General features: G+C 35.9%; 1 protein-coding gene across 4 annotated transcripts in view; it reads right to left on the bottom strand.

Moving 5' to 3' along the window:
- Positions 1-6,120: 6,120 nt before the first annotated feature.
- The window catches only part of HMGN5 (high mobility group nucleosome binding domain 5), a 62,298-nt gene continuing 56,583 nt past the window's right edge, over positions 6,121-11,835 (bottom strand). For all 4 annotated transcript variants that reach the window (XM_040999451.1, XM_040999448.1, XM_040999449.1 and 1 more), the window contains 4 exons: positions 11,448-11,477; positions 11,089-11,139; positions 8,238-8,366; positions 6,121-7,317 (listed from right to left, as the gene is read on the bottom strand). In XM_040999451.1, the coding sequence (XP_040855385.1) occupies positions 6,700-7,317; positions 8,238-8,366; positions 11,089-11,139; positions 11,448-11,477 (828 nt within the window). In that variant the 3' untranslated portion in view covers positions 6,121-6,699. The remainder of the gene's footprint in view (positions 7,318-8,237; positions 8,367-11,088; positions 11,140-11,447; positions 11,478-11,835) is intronic.

The following is an 11,835-nucleotide window of genomic DNA, read 5'->3' as shown; positions in this document are numbered from 1 at the left end:
GCAGGTGCAGGGTCCCAAGGCTTTGTGCCAAACTCTACTACTTTCCCAGGTCACAAGACGGGAGATGGATGGGAAGTGAAGCAGCCGGGACCCAAACTTGCCAGAATCAGCCAATTTAGCCACTGCGCAGGGTTCGAGAGATAAAATTCCTAAGACTTTAAATGTATTGAAAATGTTCTAATTATACTATTACATTTGATTTATAAATTCTTTATAAATTTCTTTATAAATATAAATTATTGGTTGCAAAATATCTCATAATTTTGAATGTATGATGCAATATCTTTATGTTTCCACCTTTTGACTTTGCTCAAGCATAGGTGCCTTAGTACTAAAAATTCTCAAATATTATTTCTTCAGTATTTTTCTTCCATCTCTTCACTATTTTATAACACACTATCCCAAAACTAAGGGTGTTAAGATGAAGATTCATTAGCTCTCCAGAGTCAAGTAGTAGACTGGTTTTTACTTGGAGTCTCCTCTGTAGTTACTTAGATGCTGACAGGAGTTGGCGAAGGAATCATCAGACAACACCAGATCACTTCCTCCACGTGTCTGGTACAACAGCTGGAATGGTTGCAAAGCTGAGTTCCAGCTAGGTATCTTTTTCCATGTGTGGGACTCCTAATAACATGATTATCTCAGGATAGTCAGACTTGTCTCATGGAGGCTGGCTTTTCCCAGAGCACACATTTAGTGTTCCAAGAAATAGGAAGCAGACATCATTAATCTTTTTAAATTACTGGTTCTTAATTGGAAGTAATTTTGTCCCAGGGGATATTTGGCAATGATTGAGACATTTTTAGTTGTCACAAGTGCAGGGAGGCTGCAGCTATCATTTAGTCAGGAGAGGTCAGATAAGGTACTAAATATCCTACAATGCAGAGGGCAGTCTCATAAAACCAAATTATTCAACCCCAAAGATCAACAGTGCCAACTTGGAGAAACTCTGTTTGAAAGTCTAGGTTCAGAACTGGCAGAGGACCTCCTGTGCTGTATTCTACAAGTGAAAAGAGCATCGACTGGAAATATATTACATAAGAAGTTTGAGACAAAGAGATTTGAACTCATCAGTTCCAGATACAATTAAGGGTGGAGTTAACTTGCTTTTCCCAGAAAAAGAAAAAGATAGTGGATAAATTAAAGGGTTACATATTAATCAGGGAGACTGTGATGGCTAATTTTACATGTAAACCTGGAGAATGCTTTTGGATGAAATTAGTATGTAAATCAGTGAACACTGAGTACACATATTGTGCACCATAATGTGGGTGACCTTCACCTGTCCATTAGAACAAAACTATCAGCCTCTGAGCAAGATAGAATTCCCCAGCAGACTGCATTTGGACCTCATCTATACTATCTGTTTTCTTGGATCACTGTTTGTACGAGTTTGTATTTTGGGGTCTTGATTCCCCGACCCATTCTGCAGATCTGCACTTGACAATCTCAGATCTCCTCCCATGTACACACACGTATCCTACAATGTACATACAGGATAACTCTAATGTAGAGACTCTAGTCTGTCTCTTTCCCTGGGTTTTCAGAATATCTCTCTTTCAGTTTATTTGTCCAGGCAGGCATTTTCATGACTATTATGTAGAGAAAATCAGTAGCTATGGAGAAGCAACTTGTACAGAATGTCACTGATCATGTCATCCTGTTTGTAAAATCCAAATTCCTATGAAACATTCCAGGGTGCCATTAACCAGCAAGATCCACTTAACCTTTAGAATGTCTCATTCTGCAATCTTAATGTCAGATGCCTTAAACCATCCAGCATTTGGGGGAAAAATCCAACATGAAATGGAGAGACAGAAAGAAACTATACTGAGAGTGGAGTGAGGACCTTGGAGAAAACATGATCCAGGGAACAGGAAACTTAAAAGCCAACAAAGCAAACAGTGGAACACTGTAAATTGATTCCAACAGAGTGAATAGAAGAAATGTTACATCAAGGACAAGTGCAACCTAATATATATATATTTTTTTTTAAAAAAAAGGGAAAAGCACAGAAGACAGTACATGAAAATGAAAAATAAAAGAGAACAGAAATAAAGTTTAATAAATAGGTTAAATTAAGGGGTAAAGATATAACCCCAAACACAAGAACAAATAGTGAAGCAAAATAAGAGAGAAAAAAACATTTAGATTAAGACCATGAATCCAGAAAATCCAACATCCATCTGGCAAATTGTGATAGCTAAGATTCAATCATGACTCCCCAACACCTCATATTTCCCCCAGACTCATGCCTTATCTATTTTCTTCTCCTTAAATTCAAGTCAATATTTACATTTGGGTTTTGATCAATAAAATGTGATAGAACAATACATGGTTTTCCAGCCCAGGTCATCAAAATTGTTGTAACTTGTACTTGCGTCTCTTGCAATAGACATTCTTAGAGAAGGTGGCCTCCTTGTAAGAAACTGAACTAACCTTGAAGCTATCATGCTGCCAAGAAGACCAAACTTGCCAAGTGGAAAACCATTGCAAATGAAGTGCTACACTGTGATGGAAGAAGTTATCTTAAAGGTCTGCCACTTGAGCTTTCTTCTGGCTCTAGCCCAAGCCGCTATGTTCCTGTAATCACATGAGAAATTTGAGGTGAGAATTTCTAAAGGAGCCCAGTCAACACAAATGTCTGGGTGAGTGGATTTGATACCACACTGTGTAAAAATCATCATTGCTAAATAAGTTACTATTGCTTGCAAGCACTATCTTTTCCAAAAGTGCCATATTAAACTCCTTCAAAACTACTTTATAATAGTTTCTAACTGTACAGAATAAGAAAACATTGTGACGGTATAATCAATTCTATGATACGAGATATATTGGTTTCCTCTGCTTGAGTATAAATTATGTGAAAGAAAAGAAGATCCCTGTTTTCTTCAGTGAGATGACCTATGCATTTAATTGATATGGAATAATTACTCAACAAAGTGCTGACTAAATGAATTGAAAAACTTGTGTTGCAACTCTGAAACAATTGACTTACCCAGTTCCACTGAATTTCTAATATGATTCTTAAGAAGCTCAAAATCCAAGATCCTATTGGGCAGAATCGTTTGTCGGTTTAGCTGATTTGAGAGGCAACACAACCCAAAACAATCCTGGCAATTAGGGCTTTGTCACCAGTAAGCTGATTTGACTGTGCCTTAGTGTCCTCATCTATTAAATGGGAATAATAGAATCTGCCTAAAACAGATACTATGTTTTTCACAAATATGTATGATATGTGTGAGTTTCTGAAAATGGTACCATGTCTGTTGTGTATAAAACTGTAAATGTTAAACTTTGAAGAAACCATTTAACTCTTGGCTATAGTTCTTAACCTATATGAAAAACAGCTTTTTAAATCAATAATGCTAAAATATTTCAAGTAATCCCCCTCACCTTGTAATCTCTCCTTTCTTTTTTTCTATGTGAAACCCAGACACCCCTTTCCTCAGTGTATGATCCACAACTCACTTTGTACAGATCTTGAAGTTAACTGATGTTCTTTAAAAATTTTCACTAAACTTAATGTCTATTATCCAGCAAACATGGACTTAAAGGTATATGGTCCAGCAACATATAGTAAGCCACAATTTTAAGTCTCAAGTACTACTTAATTTTTAATGTTCTTTTAACAAAGGAAAACTACTTTGATCTACACGGTTATCTAGGACTTTATATAAATACATGAAGAAAATTTTTGTGGGGAAGAAGATTTTAAAGGAATGATTTTATAAATCATTAATGGAATGAATGACTCTAGTTAGAGTCAGTATGTGAGAGAAAATTATTATCATTCTATATAAAATTGGACTGTTTTCTACTTACTATTTTCCATTTTAGGGAGACAAATACCTGAAGGGTCATTGTATTTAAGAAGGAAAATGCATTAGCAGTGACAGGTAGTAGTCTTTGGGGAACTCTTTTGCTCTATTTACTATATAAAAATTATCTTGAATAATTTTTGAAATTTTAAAGTGGATTTTAATTATTGAATAATTATTTAAATTATATTTGAATAGTAATTATTATATATCTTAAATACATTAAAATAATTATTTTAAATAAAATTTTAAAGTATTTATATGAAAAGCAGAGTTACAGAGAGAGGGAGAGACAGACAACAGCTGGAGTTGAGACAGTATGAAGTGGGGAGCTAGGAGCTTTTTCTGGGTCTCCCATGTTGGTGCGGGGGCCCAAGGATGTGGGCCATCTTCTGCTGCTTTCCCAGCCCATTAGTAGAAAGCTGGATTGTAAGTAGAGCATTTAGGACCCTAAGCTACACTTACAATCCAGGAATTGTGAGATGCCAGCACTGCAGTTTGAGACTTTACCTACCAACACCTAGGTTCTGGACCCCAGGCATCAGTCTTAAATCTATGTGCTTTAATATAAAATAATTCTCATATTGTATAAGTATCATAGCAAAAACTTTTTGTATATTTCAGAAAAACACCCTCACAAAGTCATTTACATTCTGTCTGGAAAAGGATTTAATTTTTGCACGGGAGGATCTAAACCATAGCTGCTTTGGTAGTTTTTCCTCTATTCCGAATATGTTAAATAATTTGTTCCAATAGTCCTATTTCTTAACATTGGAAAGTTATTGCAATAGTATCTTCAAAAATTAAGTCACTTTAAGGCCAAAATAAGTATGAAGGCTATGAAATTTTAATTTCATTTCAAAAATGTATTTATTTTAAAGCAGCTGGATAGAAACAGAGAGGAGTCCTCTGTGCTGATTCACCTCCTAAATGCCCCAATTTTCCTACACCAAAAAATGCTATCAAGAAATGAAAACACTATAGAATGGAGTAATTTTTATAAACTGTAAATTTGATAAAGGATTTGGCAATTTAACTAAAAATAGACTAAAAGAGCTATCACTGTTGTGCAGTGGGCGAAACCACCACGTTCATACTGACAACTCACACCAGACTGCTAACACCAGTTCTGGCTGCTGCTTCCTGTCCAGCTTCCGGTTAATGCTCCTGGGAAGGCAATAGATGATGGCCAAAGTGTTTGGTCCTTGCCATTCCTGTGGAAGATGAGGATGGAGTTTCTGACTTTAACTTGGTGTAGCCCTGGGGAATTAAGTAGCAGATGGAAGTTCTCTCTCTCTCTCTCCCCTATCAAGTAAATAAATAAGTGCTCTCAAGAAATTGGATGAATTAGAACTCTCAAAGTTTTGACATTACTTTGAAAGTCTTAACTTTCTTCTGAAATTTAAACATAGCAGTACCATATAACATAGTTTCACTCTTAGATATATACTCAAGAAAGCAAAAACATTTATCCACACAAAAACCTGTATGAATGAATATTCATACCAGCATTCATAATTGCCCAAACATGAAAAACAACTTGAATGTTAGTCAATTAACACAATGTGGTATACTGGTAAAATGGAATATTACTGTCAGAAGAAAGAATGAAATCTCTATGTATTTTGTAACATGGATGAAACTGAAATCCTTATGCTAAGTTAAAGAAGCCAGAGACAAAGGGAATATGTGTATTGTGCTTCCATTTACATGAAATTAATAGAATGCACAATTTCAGTGAGATAGAAAGCAGAGTAGTAAATGGGGGATTGGGTATGGAGACATGGGGAGAGATTGCTAATTGGTACTTTCTTATTTGGCTGATGCTCTGGGATTAATGGCTACAGTTGCACAATATTGCATATATACTAAAAACTACTGAAGTACATACTTTAAAATACAATTAAAATGAAAAATAATTATTCTATAAATAGAGTTTGACTGTCCCTTACCCAAAATGCTTGACAAGAAGTGTCTCAGATTTCGAATATTTGTAATGGAAAATGACATATCTTGGGAATAAAACCCAATTATGAATATGAAATTCATTTATGCTTTGTATGAATTTTGTCCACATACCTGGAAATAATTTTATTGAGTATTGTAAGTAATTTTGTGCATAAAACAAAGTTTTGTGGTGTGAAATTTTCTTCTGTGGCATCATGCCAGGGATCAAAAACTCTTGGATTTTGGATGATTTTAAAATTTGGATTTTTAGATTAGGGGGGTTATAACAAATTAATCAAGCATAATAATAACAACCTAATAACTTCATTTTTGGAGAAATCAAATACCATAATCATCTTTGAAGAGTCATTTTTATTAGGATAAAGGCAATAGAATTTTGTTCATACACATAGAACCAAAACTGCCCTTCTCAAATAAACATTTGTATTTCTTTTTAAAATGAGATTACAACTTTTATTTTTCCTAAGACAATAATAAAGTTATATTAGGGAAAGATAACTAACTCTTAGCATCACATGAAAATAGTTCACCTTCTTTATAAAAGCAATCTAGAGAACCATGAGAATGCTGCATGAAACTTTCTTTTGGGATTCCCCTAACTCATGACTTTATCACATACTTAGGAGCTAATCAAAATTCAAAGATGTAACACATAACTTACACAACACAGAATTTATTGGCAAATTTAGCATATTTTTGTATATATTCCACTACCCTCATCACAAAATTTATAGATAAAGGCTTCATGTTAGAAATTTTGTGACTAACAATCAATATGAAGATATTCTGAAATTAAACTGATGCTAAAGAAAAGTTGCGCTTATAAAATATTTGATAAAAATATTTATCTCTATTAACATTACAACAAGAAGGTACGTATTACCAAATTATGAAACTATAAAGGGCAGTTTTAAACAAAACTCAGAGACTCTTCCTTTTCTCCATCTTCTTTTTTGACCTCTTCAGCTTCGATTTCTTTTCCAGCTTCAGCCTTGCTTTCATCTCCCTCTTCATCTCCTCCATCTTCCTCACCTCCTTTTCCACCGCCTGTTTCTTTGACTTCTTCACCGTCTTCTTTCTCCTTTCCATCTTCTTCAATTCTTTCACTTTCATCTTTTTCCTCTTCTTCCTCATTTTCATCTTCTTTGCTTTTGCCAGGTTTCCCATCTTTATCACCATCCTCTTTTCCATCCTTATCCTCTTTTCCAAATTCATCCTTTTTTACTTCTGCTTCTTTCCTTTTTTCCTCTTCATCATCTTTCTCATCTCCTTTCTCTTGTTGGTCTTCCCCCTCTTTTTCATCTTCTACTGTCTTGTTTCCATCTTCATCCTCTTTTCTGTCTTCTTTTTTCTCCTTTTCATCTTGCTCTTCTTTTCCATCTTCTCCCCTTTCTTCTTTGTCTTGATCTTCATCTCCCTTTTCACCTTCTTTTCCTTCTTCTGCTGCTTTTATATTTTCTCCTCCCTCTTCTTCAACATGTTCACTTCTTTCTTTTGTTTCCTCCATTTCTTCTTCAGGAGCTGGTGCCTACAAATGCAGAAAAACAAAGCATAAAACAAACACTAAAATTATATTTCTGAGTTTACATCTGTTTCCCCTTAGTATTTAGACTCGATTGCATAACATTTTATGCAAATGCTATTATTGCGTTTGCAAAGCAGTAATCTTTTGCAAGAATATGATAAAAGCCTCCTGAATATCACATCATGAGGAATGCATTATAAGAAATGAGATAAAATAAATATCTCTGCAATAACATACAGATTTATAGGATGATAAATTTAGGAAAGCTTACTCACACAGATATAGGAAGTACACCTGAGTTATTCTGTATCAGTAATGCTCAATGAGCAGCAGTCATGTAAGTCTATATATTCCTTGGGAAAACATCATAACATTTTTTTTTTCTATAAAGGTGAGATTCAGGCTTTTTAAAAAAACCTACTTGAACACAAAATCATTTACCAAAATTTGCACATATATGCATATGCTTGGTTTGTAGATTTGATCTTAGCAATTTTAGTATTTACTATCTTAAAATATAGCATACAAAGTCACCCCTGTTAAAAACATTTGTATTTAATGATTTTGTTTTTCAATCTGCAGGACAAATAAAACAATCATATTCTAGGAAAGGAATTTACAAATAGCCATGTATTAATAAAAACAATGGAGGATTGGCCTGTACTTAATAAGACGATTATCACATTAGTACTAAATTATGATCATTGGTGTTGTTCTAGTAACAAAAATATGAATCTACTCTCACCAGAAGTACAAAAGGATTCTCATAATATAAAATCACTTTTCTCCTTATGTATCATACTTTAGAGCCACCATTCATTTCATGTTTCTCAACTTTTAACACGAAAGACAAATAATATTTCTTTCAGTTGTACACCTTATCAAACTGTCACGTGGACAAATCTATTAACATTGTCAGATACCTGTACAATTTTGGATTCTCCATTTTTACTGGATTCTTGTGGAACAATTTCCTCCTGCTTGGTTTCAGCAGTTGCGTTGGCACTTGTGTCTGTGTTTTGTTCCATCATGTCATTTTTTGTCTTCATTTTCTGTCCAGCAACAAAAGAGAATAAAAATAAATACAACATTCAACTGATGTGTTGATTAAAGGACCAGTTATTTCACCAGCTGTTGTGATCATTTATAGAAAAGCTCCGAAATACCACATATAAACCAAGCAGTAGCAAAATTAATACATAATGTTTTCAGTTTCATTATAAACCTAAAGTAGCACTGAACCTGAATTAATATTCCTCTGATAGAGATCTAAGAATCATTTTAGGTTGAGTGACACACATGAGAAGCTACAAGTTAAAATGTTGACCAGTGGCCACCAAGGGCCAATTGCCAAATCAAGTTAGATTGATAAATTAACTTTCCCTGACTAGAAAAGGTCAATTTATCTTTGTCATGTCTAATAATTAGCACTAGGGTTTTGTTAAACATAAACCTTGCATTGGTAAAAATTAAGAGAAGCATTATATTACTAAGAGAATCAATTTAGTTATATTTTTAGAAGACTGCCTTAGGACATAGGGTTTCAACCTTAATATCTGCAGGCTTTGGAATGCCTCCAAGCACGATTGCTTTACCAACAAGAATTCTTTGCCCAATATGTTGTAGGAAGACCACTTGGTTAAGAGGCCAGAAAACCTGTTTGAATTCTGGATCTGCCACTTATGTGGCCTTGAGCAACAGCATTCATATCTTTGAGGCAGTTTGTTCCCATGTTAAAAAAAAAAAAAACAGTAACATGAGAGACTCAGGAATATTTTAAATGCTAAATGAGAAAAGACATGTGAAATTGCTGTAAAAAATTGTAAACTGTGAGGCCATTGTGAAGCCGTAGGTAATCACCCACCAGCAGTAATAGCATCCTATATGGGCACTGGTTCCAGTGCTGGGTGCTCAGCTTCCTGGTCCAGCTCCCTGCTCGTAGCCTGGGAAAGCAGCAGAAGATGGCTCACGTCTTTGGGCCCCTGCACGTGGGAGACCCGGAAGAAGCTCCTGGCTCCTGGTTTTGGGTCATTTCACCTCAGGCCATTGCAGCCATTTGGAGAGTGAGGCAGCAATCAGAAGATCCTTCTCTGTTCTCTTCCCTCCTTCTCTCTCTCTCTCTCTCTCTCTCTCTCTCTCTCTCTCTGATTTCCAAGCTAATTAAATAAATCCTTCAAATAATCACAAATTGTGAATATAGGGTTATTATTTTATCAGCACATGAAAAATTGAGAGATAAGCAGGAAAAAGGATTTCAAAGTGTCTGAATACATAGCATCTGTTTCCCTCTGGTATTATTTTCTCTTTTTTAAAAGTCATAAACTGTATTTACTATTTTAATAAGCTATAAACTGAGTTTCTAACTTTATAGGAGAGTGAATTTGAAAGCCACGTTAGAGAAAGAGCAAGGTTTTCCATCGGTTGTTACAGTTTTTTATTTCATTTGATTTGAAAGGTAGAGAGTGAGAAAGGAAGACAAGAGATCCCCCTTGAGCTGACTCACTTCCTGAATGCCTGTAACAGCCAGAGTCGGGCCAGGTCAAAACCAGGAGGCAGGAATTCCAGCTGAATCTCCTTTGTGAATGGCAAGGACTCGGCTACTTGAATCGTCACCAACTCCCTCCCAGGGTGCATATTAATAGGAAGCTACAATTAGGAGCAGCGCTGGGACTCCTAATTAGACACTCTGATAAGGAATTGGACATCCCAAGTAGCAAGTTACCTTCTAGGCGTAGCACCTACCCTGTTCACTTACTAACAATATATTAACAATTACTAAAACTTCACTTGCCTTGGTTTGGCAATCATTAATAAAACATGCAAAATAATTTCATAAACCTAATGATAATTTATAGTTTCCCCAAATACAAAATTCTGGAATTACATGATCTTTGTTGAGTCTCAAAATTTTAAACTTATGATTTTAGGAATTCAACCAATTTTTTTAAAGATATATTTCTATTGCAAAGTCAGATATACAGAGAGGAGGAGCGACAGAAAGGAAGCCCTTCTGTCCACTGATTCACTCCCCAAGCGGCTGCAATGCCAGAGCTGCGCCAATACGAAGCCAGGAGCCTGGAACCTTTTCCATGTCTCCCACTCAGGGGCAGAGTCCCAATGCTTTGGGCCGTCCTTGACTGCTTTCCCAGGCTACAACCAGGGAGCTGGATGGGAGGAGGGACTGTCAGGACTAGAATCACGGCCCATAATGGGATCCCAGGTTGTGCAAGGCAAGGACTTTAGCCACTAGGCTATGGCGCCAGGCCCTCAACCAATTCTTAAAATATCCTCAGGTATCAAGCAATTAATAATTGTGATTACTATTTCTACATTTTTTAGCCATAACATTAAAATAGCAAAGTCTCTACGGAATTGATTAGATGTATATAAGCGAATGTATATGAACACACCTTGCAAACAGTGAAACATTACTCAATGTTCATCATTACTATTATTACAAAGCACTATGTTGGCTACCTCAGTTTATATATTCTATTTCCCCAAGAATGTCTGTATGGTAGCAGGCTGATGTCAAAAGCATTTATATTTAATGAGTCTACCCAACTGAATTTAGGTTTTGTTCCTACCTTATCAAAATGCTAAAATACAGTGGACAGTCACAAAACAAGAACAAATATTTCTTATCAGAAGAACTTATATGATTATATGATATATTGCTAACTGGGCAAACAATAAGGCGAAATCATCAGCTGTGTGCCTTTTCAGGAAAGAAAAGCCGTTTTTGTATTTCAGTATTACAGGTTGAATGCTTACCCGTGGAGTTCCTCTTTTTGGCTTCACCTCTGGTATAACAGGCGGAGGCAGCTGCGTCAAAAAATACAAGTTGTGAAAAAAAGAGAGAAAAAGGAAGAAATCACAGCTGAAGAAGGGACACTAACACTGAAATGCAGCCTTTGAATTAGAATTGATGGACACAGCTACGTCTGAGCTCTAGGGGAATAATGCACTCCTTGTTGTGAAAGTCTTAAAACTTCAGAATTAAATCTTGCATTATATATAACATTTAGGACTCTCTGAATTTTAACATTACATTAAGATTATATTTCACAATACAAAGGTGTTCTCCCTCCCCCCTCCGCCCCGCCCCGCCCCGCCCCCAAAGACTAACTTACAGCAGACAATCTGGCTGATCTTCTCTTTGGCTACGAAAGAAAAAAAAAATAATTGAAGGGAATAATATACAAAACTAGAATTATCATTATTTTGATTGTGATAAAAATACTTAGTGAAACACTACAGAAATATGAAGGTACTCCAAAAATTCATGGAAAAAGAAATTCAAAGGCAAATTTAGGGGGGTGGGCCTGGTGGCATTAGCAGCCTAATCCTCTGTCTGCATACAGATCCAGTTCATGTCCTGGCTGCTCCACTTCCTATCCAGCTCCTAGCTAATGGCCAAAGTGCCTGGGTTCCGGAACCCACAGGGGAGATCTGGAAGAAGCTCTTGGCTCCTGGCTTCAGATCAGCTCAGCTCCTGCGATTGAGGCCATTTGGGGAGTG

The sequence above is a fragment of the Ochotona curzoniae genome, unplaced genomic scaffold (assembly GCF_017591425.1).
Source record: "Ochotona curzoniae isolate NIBS_2020 unplaced genomic scaffold, NIBS_Ocur_1.0 scaffold_1852, whole genome shotgun sequence".
Taxonomy (NCBI): domain Eukaryota; kingdom Metazoa; phylum Chordata; class Mammalia; order Lagomorpha; family Ochotonidae; genus Ochotona; species Ochotona curzoniae.
Note: the sequence above shows the minus strand (reverse complement) of the source record. Positions and strands in the feature narration are given on the sequence as shown.